Source organism: Jaculus jaculus, chromosome 18 (genome assembly GCF_020740685.1).
Source record: "Jaculus jaculus isolate mJacJac1 chromosome 18, mJacJac1.mat.Y.cur, whole genome shotgun sequence".
Taxonomy (NCBI): domain Eukaryota; kingdom Metazoa; phylum Chordata; class Mammalia; order Rodentia; family Dipodidae; genus Jaculus; species Jaculus jaculus.
The window spans coordinates 34424953-34440425 of record NC_059119.1 but is presented as its reverse complement, the minus strand read 5'-3'; the positions used below and the strand labels follow the sequence as shown (position 1 = coordinate 34440425).

Below are 15473 nucleotides of genomic sequence, written 5' to 3'. Positions count from 1 at the left end.
ATTTGTTATGCTCTTCCTATGCTGTTCCCCCATCAAAGTCATAAATAACTCCAAAAATGCACACAAAATATCAGTTACTTAATTTGAGAAGCAAAACGATTCTAAAATTTAAACTGTAGTTCATGGTCATTCTTTTTAGCCCCACTATAGATATATTAATGTGTAGTCAACTGTCCTTTAAGCTTTGCAAAGTAGATAATTTAAGCTCTAGTTCAAAGGTAGTAGCTTTTATTTCCATAACATGCACATATATTCCTGCATACATTTCCCATTGAATTTAGATTTCTTGCTAATTGGAGCACATTAGACAGGGTTTCTCAAACTCATCACTATTGACATTCTGGATTGAGTAATTCTTTGTTGTTAGTGGGCTGTTCTGTATTTAGCCACATTCCCTTGCTATCGTGACAACCAGAAGTGGCTCCAGATATTGCCGCATGTATAATTATTGCTATACCTATTTAGTAGTTGATTTTAACAGATTCTTGTATTTTTTTTTAAAGACTTCGCACTACAAGAAAGTAGCAAAAAGAAAGAAATAATATCAAATGCTTCTTTTCTTTAATTATTCTGATTAAATTTTTTAATAATAATACTATTACATATTGTGTAACAGTTTTTTTATGAATCTTGACTATTCTAGCTAACTAAAAGTATGGCCTGAGCATAAGTGGTAGTTGTTAACTAAGAGTTATTTGCACACAGGAACAGAAATGTCCTATGATCCCTGTCTAAACTTTTCTTATAAAGGAACCCCAGAAATCATTCAAGCCAATGTCTAATTTTGGTCAAACAGGATCAGGAGATTAAATATTTTGCAAAAGTCTAACCTATGTACACATTCACCATAAGCCTTCTCTAACTTATGTTCACCTTTTTTGCTTCAGGCACAGGCGCAGAGCCAGGGCCAGCCATCCTCAAGTAGCTTAGCAGGAGTTGCATCTTCCCAACCCATTCAACATCCCCAGCAGGTAAGCACAGTGAGTGCAGTGGCCAGCAGCACTGTCTTATATCTTTTGTAAATGGCATGTTGAATTTTGTGTGTGGAATATGATGTATGCACATGTATGTGCTAGAATGTCAGGTGTTCATTCAATCTGTTGTTATTTGAACCCTAGTCTCCAACTGATCCTGGAGCTTGACTTTCTTGGGGTGGAGGGAGCAAGCTCCAGTGATTCTCAGGTTTCTGCTCCTCTATGGGGCTGACTATACCCAGCTGTTCATATGGGTCCTGGAGAGGAAAAGCCTTCATACTTGCCCAAGAAGTATTCTACCACCCAGTGCGGTGGTGCACACATTTAATCACAGCACTCAGGAGGCAAGAGGTAGGAGGATTGCTGTGAGTTAAAGGCCTGTAGAGTGAGTGCCTGCTCAGCCTGGGCTAGAGTAAGACCTCAAAAACAAGACAAAACTATATATATAAAATAACCAACTTTAGGGCTGGAGCGATGGCTTTGTGTTTAAGACACTTTCCTGCAAAACCAAAGGACTCAAGTTCAGTTCCCCAGGACTCACACAAACCAGATGCACAAGGTAGTGCATGTGTCTGGAGTTAGTTTACAGTGGCACTGAAGGCCCTGGCATATCCATTCTCTGTCTGCCTCCCACCCCACCCCCCAAATAAATAAATAAATAAATACATTTTTTTTAAAAACTAACTCATAGTTGTGCATGGTGGCAATGCCTTTAATCCCAGCACTCAGGAGGCAGAGGTAGGAGGATCGCCATGAGTTTGAAGCCATCCTGAGACTACATAGTGAATTCCAGGTCAGCCTGGGCCAGAGTGAGACCCTACCTTGAAAAACCAAAAATAAATAAGTAAATAAATATAAATAAAAACTAACTCAGGCTGAGCATGATGGCACATGTCTTTAATCTCAGCAATCAAGAGGCAGAAGTAGGAGGATAGCTATGAGTTCAAGGCCAGTCTGAGATTACAGACTGAGTGTCAGGTCAACCTGGGCTAGCGTGAGACCCTACCTCATGGGGGGGGGGGGGGCTGGAGAGATGGCTTAGTGGTTAAGGCGTTTCCCTACAAAGCCAAAGGACCCAGGTTCGATTCCCCAGGACCTACGTAAGCCAGATGCACAAGGAGGCACATGTGTCTGGAGTTCGTTTGTACTGGCTGGAAGCCTTGGCATGTTCGTTCTTTCTTTCTTTCTTTCTTTCTTTCTTTCTTTCTTTCTTTCTTTCTTTCTTTCTTTCTTTCTTTCTTTCTTTCTTCCCCCACTCTCTTCGTCTCTCCCTCTCCCTCTCTCTCTCTCCCTCTCCCTCCCTCCCTCTCTCTCTCTCTCTCTCTCTCCTCATAAATATGTGTATATATTTTTTTTTACAAAGTGTTCTTACTTGCTCAGCCATCTCTCCAGCTCTGGCTTGTTAAGTTTTTTGAAAGAGAAATTAATGGTGTGATGTTTCTTGTGTTTAGTAGCATTTTAGGTTATTTTGTTTGTTTAATGTATGTAGTAGTCCCTTTCATAATACTAGGATGATCATCCAGCTAAACAGAGTTTATAGTTAAAGTTACCCAAACTATAAGGGATTTATTTCAAGGTTACAGATCCAGGGGAAGTTCTATCAATGGCAGAAGAAGCTGGTTCCCATTCATAAATCCAAGCATAAAAAGAAAAAAACATCACCAGCCAGCAAACACCAAAAAGCAGCAAGCACACGTCCCACAGAACTCACACCTCTGTGCATTATCTTTGGGCTAGAATTCATATCCATCCCAGTGACACACCTCTCTGTCACAAGAGTCTGCCAGCTAGGGGCTGAAGCTACAAACTCAATTTTAATAAAACAACCTGATCTATGGGACCACACTTTCAAACTACCACAATGTGCCTTTGAATAATATAGTAGATATATGTTGAAATTTATTTTTTTTAATAGGCCCAGTATTATAGTAGCCCAGTCTGTCCTGGAACTCACTCTGTAGTCCCAAGCTGGCCTTGCACTCAGTGATCCACCATGCGCCACCACACCCGGCTGTATGCCGAAATCTAAAAGAACCATTGTTACATAATTTTATCTGCTGCTTTAAATGATTCTATACATAACCAATACATGAAATACCAATTTGTTTCTACTTATGTTTATGATTTGTCCACACAACAGCATTCTGTAGGCTGGGGTCATCACTCGGTAAAATGCTGTGCAATCTTAACTGGAGTTCAGATCCCTAGCAACCATGCAAAGCCAGATACGTTGGGGTGCACACATTTGTAATTCCAATGGTATTGGGAGGCATGGTCTAAAGACTCCTGAGTTTTTCAGACCACCAGCTACACACACATACACACACACACGCATGTGTGCGATTGTTCTTTTCTCCCCCATAGTACTTGTATCAAATGCTGAACTCCTTTTTAATTACTTGTATATTTGATTTTGGAGGTTTTGTCACAGGTCTGAGGAACTCAAAAATTGAGTTAAGAAACGTGAATAGTTTAGTAAAACTGCTAATCCTGAAATGACTGCAAGGAAGAAAGAGGGAGAGTGCATGAGTGAGCATTGGTACTTCAGGGCCTCTTGCTCCTGCAGACAAACTTCAGTTGCATGCCCCTTTGTGCATCTGGCTTTAGGTGGTACCATTAGAAAACACATCTCTAGTTTTATTATAGTAAGGAAATAAGTATATGTTTTTTAATTGAAATTTAGTTAAACTCATAAGTTTCTAGAACATAATAAATGAGGAATTAGTGGGGGGATATTTTTCCTTATTTCATTTTTTAAATATTTATTTTCAACGAAGGAAGGGTGAGAAGAGAGAGCATGCATACATAGGTGCACCAAGGCCTCTAGCCACTGCAGGTGAACTCCAGACACTTGTGTTACTGTGATTTTGGCTTCATGTGGGTAGTGGGGAAATGAACACAAGTCATCAGACTTTGCAAGCAAGCACTTTAACTGCTGAGCCATCTCCCTAGCTCTTATTTCATATTTTCATCAAATTATAACGATGTGTTTTATCTGGGTGCCAAAAATACTTTCCTTCCAACATTTATGACCATAAATATTTCCTTTTCCATAAGGGCACATACAGTCTCCAGGTATTCTTACATTTCTATTCAGCCTGAGGTTTCTAACCAAGCAGCTATATCCAACAGATTATACTCAGTAAAAGTTGATTGAGCTGGGTTTGTGAAACAAGTTTATGCAAGCCTGCAAGGGGTTAACTATTTTACCAGTGTGATTGTGCAGGAGTGGATCACCATGTACTTCTGGCCTATCCAGAATTGCCATTTCTCCCAAAATATTATAAGGTACCTGTCAGTTGTCTGAATGAGGTAATAAATTGATAATACTGCTCATTTTTAGCATTCCTTTTCTTCTCAACATTCTCAAATAAAGTTTTGTTTTTGGGGGGTTTCATTTTGTTTGTTTGTTTTTAGTTTTTTGAGGTACTTCAGGCTGACCTGGAATTCACTATGCCGTCTCAAGACGGTCTCGAACTCATGGCAATCCTCCTATCTCTGCCTCCCAAGTGCTGGGATTAAAGACATGTGCCACCATGCCCAGCTCTGTTTGTTTGTTTTTGAGTTATTATTGAGTTCATGTATTACAGTCAATCAAGATAGACTGGATATGATTGATTACCATGGAGTCTAAATGATGTAGTCAAATATGTGAATTTGTACAAGCAAATCAGGATAATAGTTAACATGTACATTGGGCTCCCAGTGAGAACTCAGTAAGTATAGACAGTATCAATTCTGTTTTACTGATGGGACAGGTAAGACTTAAGAGACTTTGGGTAAAGTTACCCAAACTTACAGTTTGTAAAGTGTGAAAACATATTAAATCCAATAGTTTTGTTCCATAGTTCACCTCTAACTGCTATCCTAATACATCTTTTAAAAAGCAGAGAAATTTGCTTTTCCTTAACAGAAATAGGACTATCAGGAAGGCATTAGAAAATGATGGCATGTTGAACTCAGGATGGGAGGAATACCACATGAACCATGTAGAACGTGTAAAGTAGAAAAATAGAGAATAGAAATAAATGGGCTCTTTTGCCTTCAGTTTGGCATAAAACTAGGTGTTTTTTATTTGTTTGCAGTGCTGGGGTTCAAACCCAGAGCCTTATACATGCTAAGCAAGTGCTTCACCACTGAGTAACATCCCTGCCTCTTTATATAAAGATATGTATTCATGAAAGAGTTGATAGAGTCCAAATTTTGATATGAGTCTTGGTTTTTAATGAATTGAAATATGCCCAAGTAAAAGGTTTGGAGGGGCTGGAGAGATGGCTTAGTGGTTAGGGAGCTTAACTGCAAAGCTTAACAACCCAGATTTATGTCCCTAGTACCCACATGAGCCAGATGCAAAAAGTGGCACATGCATCTGGAATTTCTTTGTAGCAGCTAGAGGCCCTGATGTGCCCATGCTTTCCTCCCCCCACACACATCTGCATCTCTTTCTCAAATAAGCAAAAAGAAAATGAACTTAGAAGGTGTGAAGGGGTTTCCTTAAATTTATTCTCTAGAAGAGAATTTCCAGGTATGATGGTATGGAAACACAATCCCAACAATTTAGAAGGTAAGGGAAGCAAAATTGCAAATGTGACACTAGCCTGAGGGTTATAGATATCAAGGCCAGCCGTGGCTACATAGTGAGATTGTGTCACACAAAAAAGGAGAGAAAACCAGGTGTGGTGGTGCACACGCTTTTAATCCCAGCACTGTGAAGGCAGAGGAGTTAGGATTCTTGTGAGTTTACCCTGAGACTATATAGTGAATTCCAGGTCAGTCTGGGCTACAGTGAGATCCTACCTTGGGGATGGATATATATAGAGATAGATAGGTGGATAGATAGAGGGGGAGAGAGAGAGACACCACTCCCACACACATACACTGGGGTTGCAGACATGTGTGGCCACACTAAGCTTTTTTTGTTTGTGTTTCGAGGTAGGGGCCTGCTCTAACCCAGGCTGACCTGGAATTCACTATGTAGTCTCAGGGTGGCCTTAAACTCATGATAGTCCTCCTATTGCTTTCTCTTGAGTGCTAGGATTAAAGGTGTGTGCCACCACGCCTTGCTCACACTGAGCTTTTTATGCAGATTCTGTGCACATTGGATATAAAGATCTCTTTTTTTTTTTTTTCATTTTATCTTTTTTTTGGTTTTGCGAGGTAGGGTCTTACTCTGGTCCAGGCTGACCTGGAATTCACTATGTAGTCTCAGGATGGTCTCGAACTCACAGTGATCCTCCTACCTCTGCCTCCCAAGTGCTGGGATTAAAGGCATGTGCCACCACACCCAGCTTCATTTTATCTTGCTTAGAGAAAAAGAATTTTTTTTAAAAAGAAGTATATAAACCAATATACAAGCTGACACCAAAAATTATGGAAGGAGGGTTGTGAAGGTTGGAGTAAGGAGTCATTTGAATATGGTACTTAAATGTTTAAGAGGGGCTGGAGAGATGGCTTAGCCATGAAGGCACTTGCCTACAAAGCCAAAGGACCCAGGTTCAGTTTTTCAAGACCCCACGTAAGCCAGATGCACAATGGGGCACACACATCTGGAGTTCGTTTGCAGTGGCTGGAGGCCCCTGGTGTGCCCATTTTCTCTCTCTACCTTCCTACTTCTGTATCACTCTCTCAAATAAATAAAAATGAAATACTAAATGTCTAAGAGTCTGCTGTTGGGGTGAGGGTAATAATAGGTGAAAAGAGAATAAACATATGCAAGGAGAATTGATGGATATTGGTTTTTGCATGGAACCATCACAAAGAAAATATAAATTGAAAGTCTTCATTAACTGTATAAGAAATGTGCCATTAATGAACCTTTAGCTGGCCATGGTTTTGCATGCCTTATAATCCTAGCTACTTGGAAGTCTAAAGCAAGAAAATCACTTGCGTGAAGGAGTTTAGAGCCAATCCAGATAACATTATCTCAAAAAAAAAAGCCCAAATCATTTGTTCCTTTGTTCTTTTTTTAATCTTTAAGGCCTTGAAAAGCTTTATAAATAAACATGTAAAATGAAAAATTTCAAATGCAAAATTTGCCAGATTGTGATGGCATATACCTTCAATCCCAGCACTTGGAAAGCAGAGGTAGGTGGGTTGCTGTGAGTTCAATGCCAGCCTGAGACTACATAGTGAATTCCATATCTGCCTGGGCTGGAGTGAGACCCTACCTGAAAAAAAACAAAACCTAAACCCAGTCAAATGTGAAACTCAAGTGAACCCAAGTGCAGGCAATTTTTTGTTGTTATTGTTGTTTTTGTTTTTTGAGGTAGAGGTTTTACTGTAGTTCAGGCTGACCTGGAATTCATTATGTAATCTCAGAACAGTCTTGAACTCCAGGTGATCCTCCTGCCTCTGCCTCCCCAGTGCGGGGATTAAAGGCATGTGCCACCACACCTGGCTCCAAAATTTTAACCTGTGTCACACAAGTGGTTAGTTTTCTCTTTTATCTTTTTTGTTTGTTTGTTTTTTTAGTGAATCATTTTATTTTATTTTTAGCAACAAGGAATACAGCAAACAGCCCTTCCTCAACAGGCAGTACAGTATCCACTACCACAGACAACATCTTCCAGTGAGGCCACTACTGCACAGCCAGTTAGTCAGCCTCAAGCTCCACAGGTCTTGCCTCAAGTGTCAACTGGAAAACAGGTATACTCTTAGTTTCTGCAAGGATGCTATAAATGATTTCCATGTAATTTGTCCTTTCACATAGATAGACTTTTAATTTGGGGCATGTTGGTATGCACTTGTAATCCCACTTCAGGGAACAAGAAGAAAGGTGATTCCTGGTGTTTGTTGGCCAGCCAGTCTAGTGTAATTGGCAAACTCCAAACTAATGAAAAAATCCTGTTCCAAATGAGGTGGACAGAGTTCCTGAGGATGACACTTGAAAGTGTACTCTGATCTCTGCATGTACATGTATATCACACATATGCCAAAGAGAGAGGAAGGGAGATTGAGAAACGCTTAGCTGTGGAAATGTCTTCTTTATTCTCAACAATGAAATATTAGATTTTTATTCAGCTAAAAGTTTGGAATAGTAACCAGTTTATTAGCATCTTTGCCTGCTGCTATCTTTTGCCTATTTTTATGTGGCCTATTAACTGACACTAATGTACAAAGGTTTTTTTTTTTTTCTTCTTTTTTGACTAACACATAAATCTTGCTTTTGGCAGCCTTGCTTTAAAAAAAAAAAGTTTGTTTTGTTTTTCTTTACCTTCCCAGCTTCCAGTTTCCCAGCCAGTACCAACTATCCAAGGCGAACCTCAGATCCCAGTTGCGACACAACCCTCAGTTGTTCCAGTCCACTCTGGTGCTCATTTTCTTCCTATGGGACAGACACTCCCTACTGCCTTACTCCCACAGCATCCTGTCTCTCAGATCCCAATACCAACTCCTCATGTGTCTGTGGCTCAGACAAGTTTCACAATGGCAGCTGGCATTAATCAGCCCCTGCTTACTTTGGCTTCATCTGCTACAGCAGCTTCCATCCCAGGGGGGTCAACTGTGGTTCCTAATCAGCTTCCAACCCTTCTGCAGCCTATGAATCAGCTGCCAAGTCAGGTTCACCCACAGCTCCTACAGCCAGCAGTTCAGTCCATGGGAATACCAGCTAACCTTGGACAAGCTGCTGAGGGGCCGCATCCCTCTGGAGATGTTCTATACCAGGTATTGTGTTAGCCAGCGAAACAGAAGGGTACTAGAGGGTTTGATTCTAATAGCATATTATTAGTAACTTGAAAATCTAGTGGTTGAGTATCAGAATAACAATTTCAGAAGTTGCTGATCTCAACTAGAGAGGCTAAAATAGTACAATTCTGAAAAAGAATAGGATATTATGTGATGAATCCTTACTTAGTTTTGAAGATATAACTTAGGAGAAAAATAACTTGAATATTCATTGTAAATTGAGTGCTGGCTTTCGTTAATGTAGAGCATGGATCAACACAAAATTTGAGGGTTTAGATTTAGAAGATTAGCATTCCATAGGTAAGATTTTTCTAAAAGAAAAAAAAAGTGTAGACATTTACTTAAATGATCTCCAGGAAGGGAAAGCCAAGTGTTAAAGTATGATGGTAGGGTGCTACCACTTCCAAATTGAAATTAATCTACCATTTCAAGAATGATCTTTAAATGTACTTTAGTAAGAAAGTGGGACACTATTCTTCGCTTTATGCATTTTTTATTTGTTTGTTTTGCTTGTCTTGCTAATTCGATGTCCCAATCTGCACTAACTCTCACCTTCCTCATTTCTGTCACAGGGCTTCCCATCTCGACTGCCACCACAATACCCAGGAGATTCAAATATTGCTCCCACTTCCAACGTGACTTCTGTCTGCATCCATTCTACAGTTCTAGCCCCTCCCATGCTGACAGAAACATTGGCTACACCAGGTTACTTTCCTACAGTAGTGCAGCCTTATGTGGAATCAAATCTTTTGGTTCCTATGGGCGGTGTAGCAGGACAGGTTCAAATGTCCCAGCCAACAGTGAGTTTAGCGCAACAACCACCTACTACATCCTCCCAGCAAGCAGTTCTGGAGGTAAATGGAATTATTGCATGTTTATATATACAACATCTATAAGATGGGTTTTACGTGACATAGGAAAAACCATAGGCTCCCCTGATTTAGAACTCATGTGGAGACTATATCAAACTAACTTCTAAATGACTTTTTCTTACAGCAGAATGAAATGCCAATATGGGGGCCTTGTTGCCACTGGCTGTTCTGTTGGGAAGTGAGTTTGCCTTGGAGAAGATTAACACTATTAGCACTTTACTTCTCTAGCTAGTACTTTAGCCATTATTCTTCTCCTTCTACAAACTCTTGCCATTGGCAGTTTGTACAAGAGTATCTTATCCTGCTGTGCTCCCAGCAGTCATTTTCGTCCTGCCAGGAGAAAGTTCTGAATTCATCTTTGCACTTTGCTCTGCCTGCCCTATTGCACACTCTGATAAGATGCTGGCTGCATGGCAAATTGTAGTTTCACAATGCCTAGCAAATAGGTTGGCTGACCTCACACCAAGCAGTCTACACTAGAGACTAGCTTTAGAAACTTCCTTGGAAATTTTAAGAACATTTCTGTTGATGTTAAATATTAAAAATTACTAGTAATTTCATTGCTTCTAGGACTAAAGGGAGGGGCAGGAGGAAAATGAGGAGAAAAGGGAGCTTTTTGGAGAAGGTGAGTTTTAAAATATATTATTGCCAAGATTTTTGAATTTCTCTTTCCATTCACAGAGTACTCAGGGAGTCTCTCAGGCTGTTCCTCCAGAAACAACTCCAGTAGCACAACCACAGCCTACCCAACCTGGCACATTAGTTTCCTCTGTAGACAGGTAAGTAGAGCTAAAACACCCCTTTGGTTGGTATGCAGGATAGTATAAAACTTCAAAATTTCACATCTTTAAATTTCATTGTACACTAAACATTTATAATTTTCCCCTTAAAGTGCACATTCAGATGTTGCTTCAGGTATGAGTGATGGCAATGAGAACGCCCCATCATCCAGTGGGAGGCATGAGGGACGAACAACAAAACGTCATTATCGGAAATCTGTAAGAAGCCGCTCTCGTCATGAAAAGACTTCACGCCCAAAACTGAGAATTTTGAATGTAAGTATTACTGGTTTGTGGCCTTCATACTGCTAAAGGAATTTGGCATTTTCTGATTTTGAGGTCATCAGATCCAAACTACTCATTTCATAAAATAAAGGTACCTTATCTTTCCTTTATACAGAAGTGTCAGCAGTTAATCTCTTAAATAATCCTTTGGGGGGGGGGGTAGTTGTTTTGCTTATTTTTAATATAATTAAATCTTTATTTGGTTTTTCGAGGTAGGGTCTCACTCTGGCTTAGGCTGACCTGGAATTAACTGTGTAGTCTCAGGGTGGCCTCGAACTCGTGGCAATCATCCTACCTCTGCCTCCCGAGTGCTGGGGTTAAAGGCATGTGCTACCACGCCCAGCAATATATCTTAAGACTCAGGTTAATTGATGATCTTGAACTCTTGGCGATCCTCCTACCTCTGCCTCCTGAGTGCTGGGATTAAAGGTGTACACCACCACTCCCTGCACAAGAAGAGAATTTTAGTTTATAGGAAAAAAGATGATATTCTTTCCTGTGGAAGATGAGTAAATAACTCAAAAAATGATTCTCTTTTCTCAGGTTCTCTTACTACCAGTTTAAGACTTATACTTCAGGGAATAATGATAACAGTACAATTCCTCAGCCAATCAATCATTCATCCAAATGATTTTTTTTAGTGATTAAACCAAAGATGAAGTGCCTTTTATTTTCTCTTTTTAGGTTTCAAATAAAGGAGACCGAGTAGTAGAATGTCAGTTAGAGACTCATAATCGGAAAATGGTTACATTCAAATTTGACCTAGATGGTGACAACCCTGAAGAGATAGCAACAATTATGGTATGTCTCTCTCCATTTAGAATTCTATGTTTTCCCATACTATTTTCTCTTAAATACATGTCCTAGGCAGCTATGCAATATTATATCAATTTTTATTTTAACAATTATGCAGATATGAGCAGGGTGTGGTAGTACATGCCTTTAATCCCAGCACTTGGGAGGCAGAGAGGATTACTGTGTTTGAGGCCAGCCTGGAGCCACAGAGTGAATTCCAGTTAGCCTGCGCTACATACAGTGAGACTCTTTGAAAAATAAAAGAAAAAAATTTCACTTGTGAATATAACTCTCACACCCAGCCTATCATTTACAAATGTTTTTGTCTAGATCAAGTTGCATATAAGTATACACTGAGGTTCTTAAAAAGGGAATAGTTAACTTAAATACCAAATAAATGACACAGTTGATGTGCAGATAGGGTAGAAGTCATAAAAATGGTTATTGAATGACTTAATACTTAAGAAATGTACTAACCAGGTGGACAATGCATCTTTTTACAGGTGAACAATGACTTTATTCTAGCAGTCGAGAGAGAGTCATTTGTGGCTCAAGTGCGAGAAATTATTGAAAAAGCTGATGAAATGCTCAGTGAGGATGTCAGTGTGGAACCCGAGGGTGACCAGGGATTGGAGAATCTACAGGCCAAGGATGACTATGGCTTTTCAGGTTCTCAAGTAGGTTCAGCATTCCGGTAGTGGAGTTCTGCTTACTTGAAATATATGTATAGTGCTAAATCTGCCATGCAAAATATCCATTGATGTTTATGTTCTTTTCACATGTAACAGTTTCCTTTGCCTAGTCCTGAATTTACTTTTGTTTGTTGTAGAAATTGGAAGGAGAGTTCAAACAACCAGTTCCTGCATCTTCTATGCCACAGCAAACAGGTAAAATTATCTTTCCTTGTTATTTTTTTGTCCTTTAAATTTAGCTATGTATACTAAAAATGAAATCTTGAATCCTTGAAGCTATAACAGTATATGAATTTAAGTAGTTTTGTTTCATCCAGGAGTTCCTACCAGCTCTTTAACACAAGTTGTCCACTCTGCTGGAAGACGGTTTATAGTGAGTCCTGTGCCAGAAGGTCGATTACGAGAATCAAAAGTTTTCACCAGTGAAATACCAGATACCGGTAAGGACTAATTCTACCATGTACTTAAGTAACTATATCTCTGCTATGGTGGAAGCTTGATCAAACAGTAACTCAATGCTGACTCAAATTTAAGAGTAGAAAATTAAGGTTATGCATAACAGAGAAGCATGAGTGAAGGATATAAATAATAATAGAAAGGATTAAAGAAAAAAATAAGAGCTGGCCATGGTAGTGCACCTGTAATCTCATTACTTGGGAGACAGGAAAAAAATAATCAGGTTTTCAAGGTCAGCCTCAGGGATACAGTGAGTTTTGAGGCCAACCAACATGAAACCTGGGCTCAAAAAAGCGCGCACACACAAAAAAATACAGTCATACTAAATATAACCTATGCAAGAGATAGTACATTATGTCCAAGTTTGCATCCAGAGCTATTAGACATGCTTCCATGTTACTCCCTGTTGGTTATACTGTGGAAATACATACCCAAACAAGCTGATTTACCTAGTCAGACTGTTCAAATTCACTGTCTTAGAACATAATAATTTCCTTGGGTGAAGTGTCAAATCTTTTGCTATGTAGCATTACAGCATTTGTTGATAATAAAAAAAAATAATAGATCCTTTTTGGGGGGAGAGGAAGTTCAAGGTAGGGTCCTGCTGTAGCCCAGGCTGACCTGGAATTCATTATGTAGTCTCAGGCTGGCCTTGAACTCACGGCGATCCTCCAACCTTTAATCCCTAGCTGAGGTAGGCCGATCACTGAGAGTTCAAGGCCCAGCCTAGGGTTACAGAGTGAGTTCCAGGTCAGCCTGAGCTAAAATGAGACTATGCCTTATAAAAGCCTAAAGGGAGACAGGGCGTGGTAGCGCACTCCTCTAATCCCAGCTCTTGGAAAGTAGAGGTAGGAGATCACTGTGAGTTCGAGGCCACCCTGAGACTACATAGTAAATTCCAGGTCAGTCTGGGTTAGAGTGAGACTTTACCTTGAAATTCAACCCACTCCCACCCCCGGTGGGGGGGGACGGGACTCTAAAGAGAGAAACACTTACTTGCGTATTTATTTTTGCTTTCCTTGGCAGTTGCTGTCTCCACATCTCAGGGTCCTGGAATGAACTTGTCTCACTCTGCTTCATCACTTAGTCTCCAGCAGGCCTTTTCTGAATTGAAACATGCCCATATAACTGAAGGACCCAGTACAGCACCTCCAAACTTCAGTCACACAGGACCAACATTTTCTCCTTTCTTGGGTAGCGCTGCTGGTGGCCCAACCACAGCAGCAGCCAAGCCTTCAGTATCAGTCTCTGTAACAAGCAGCCCTCTTAATGACATTTCCACACCAGTAATTCAGTCTGAGGTTACAATTCCTAATGAAAAAGGGATTGCAAGAGTTACCACCAGCACAAGTGTGATAACTTCAAGTGGTCTCCCTACATTATCTGTGTCTGAATCGCCAGTACTCTCCTGTGTGGTTTCCAGTGTCACAATGCCTTCAGTTGACTCAGTGTCTCCAACATCCCAGCCAATTCAGGCCCCCACATCTGGAAGCATTGTGTCTAGTATAGGCACTTTGCCTTCTGGAACAGTTTCAGTGACTTCAGCTGCTACCATGGGCAGTGTGGCTGCCCAAAGTGCTAAGTCTTCAGCTGTATCATTGCAACAGGCCACAAGCAGCACTACTGGGATAGCCATAACAACATCAGTCTCTGCCACCACTCCATTTCCAAGCATGGCTTCACAGCCACCCCTTCATCTTAGCAGCAGCACTTCTGCCCCTGCTTTAGCTGAAACAGTGGTGGTTAGTGCACACTCACTAGATAAGACATCTCATAGTAGTACAACTGGATTGGCTTTGTCCTTCTGTGCACAGTCTTCCTCCTCTTCCCCAGGAACAGGAGTTTCTAGTTCTGTTTCTCAGCCTGGTGTAGCACATCCCTTAGTCATCTCATCAGCCATAGCTTCTACACCTGTCCTTGCCCAAGCAGCAGGATCTACACCTTTATTACCCCAAATACCTAGTATCCCACCCTTGGTACAACCTGTTGCCAATGTGCCTGCTGTACAGCAGACTCTCATCCATAGTCAGCCTCAGCCAGCTTTGCTTCCTAACCAGCCCCACACTCACTGTCCAGAAATAGATGCTGATACCCAACCCAAAGCTCCAGGGATTGATGACATAAAGACTCTGGAGGAAAAGCTAAGGTCTCTCTTCAGTGAACACAGCTCATCTGGAGCTCAGCATGCTTCTGTTTCACTAGAGACATCACTAGTAGTAGAAACTGCAGTCACACCAGGCATCCCCACCACCGCTGTTGCACCAAGCAAACTCATGACTTCTACTACAAGTACTTGCTTACCACCAACCAGCTTACCATTAGGGACGACGGGATTGCCAGTTATGCCAGTGGGCACACCTGGGCAAATTTCTACCCCAGGCACCTATGTTTCAGCTGCAGTCAGCACTGCAACAGGAGTGAAATCTGGAACTACTCCCTCAAAGCCACCTTTAACTAAAGCACTGGTAAGATTGGTAATAAAATTAGATAAATATGGTTATCCTTCCCCTGCCCTTCATAATTGCATTTTTCAACTCAGCCTTGCAAGTTTGACACATGGCGTATGGGCTAGGAGGTAGGTACAGTATGCTTGCCTTGAAAACATGAGGACCTGAATTTGATCCCTGGAATCCACAGGCATAAGGGGCATGAGTAAATGGTTCAGTCAATTAAGTGTAGCTTTTCAAGCATGAAAAACCTGAGTTTGATCTCCAGCACCCAGCCAGTTCTGAGAAGTGTGTCTGTAATGTCAGCACTGGATAGGCAGAGACCTCCATGGAGCTAACCAGCAAGCTAGACTAGTCAAATTGGCTGTTTGGTAAAAGACCCTGCCTCAAAAACATGAGATGCAGGTGTTGGAGAGATGGCCTAGCAGTTAAACGTACTTTGTTGCAAAGCCTGACAAACCAGGTTCATTTCCTCAGTACCCATGGC

The 15473-nt window shown here is 40.9% G+C and overlaps 1 protein-coding gene across 14 annotated transcripts in view; it reads left to right on the top strand.

Moving 5' to 3' along the window:
* Wnk1 (WNK lysine deficient protein kinase 1) overlaps positions 1-15473 on the top strand; it is a 156155-nt gene that overhangs the window by 104483 nt on the left and 36199 nt on the right. For 7 of the 14 annotated variants that reach the window (XM_045137322.1, XM_045137321.1, XM_045137320.1 and 4 more), the window contains 11 exons: positions 888-971; positions 7470-7619; positions 8196-8639; positions 9233-9514; positions 10214-10311; positions 10425-10587; positions 11281-11397; positions 11895-12068; positions 12221-12278; positions 12401-12523; positions 13566-15004. In XM_045137322.1, coding sequence (XP_044993257.1) covers positions 888-971; positions 7470-7619; positions 8196-8639; positions 9233-9514; positions 10214-10311; positions 10425-10587; positions 11281-11397; positions 11895-12068; positions 12221-12278; positions 12401-12523; positions 13566-15004 — 3132 coding nt within the window. The remainder of the gene's footprint in view (positions 1-887; positions 972-7469; positions 7620-8195; positions 8640-9232; positions 9515-10213; positions 10312-10424; positions 10588-11280; positions 11398-11894; positions 12069-12220; positions 12279-12400; positions 12524-13565; positions 15005-15473) is intronic. The other 7 variants (XM_045137328.1, XM_045137324.1, XM_045137325.1 and 4 more) reach the window with 2 other exon arrangements.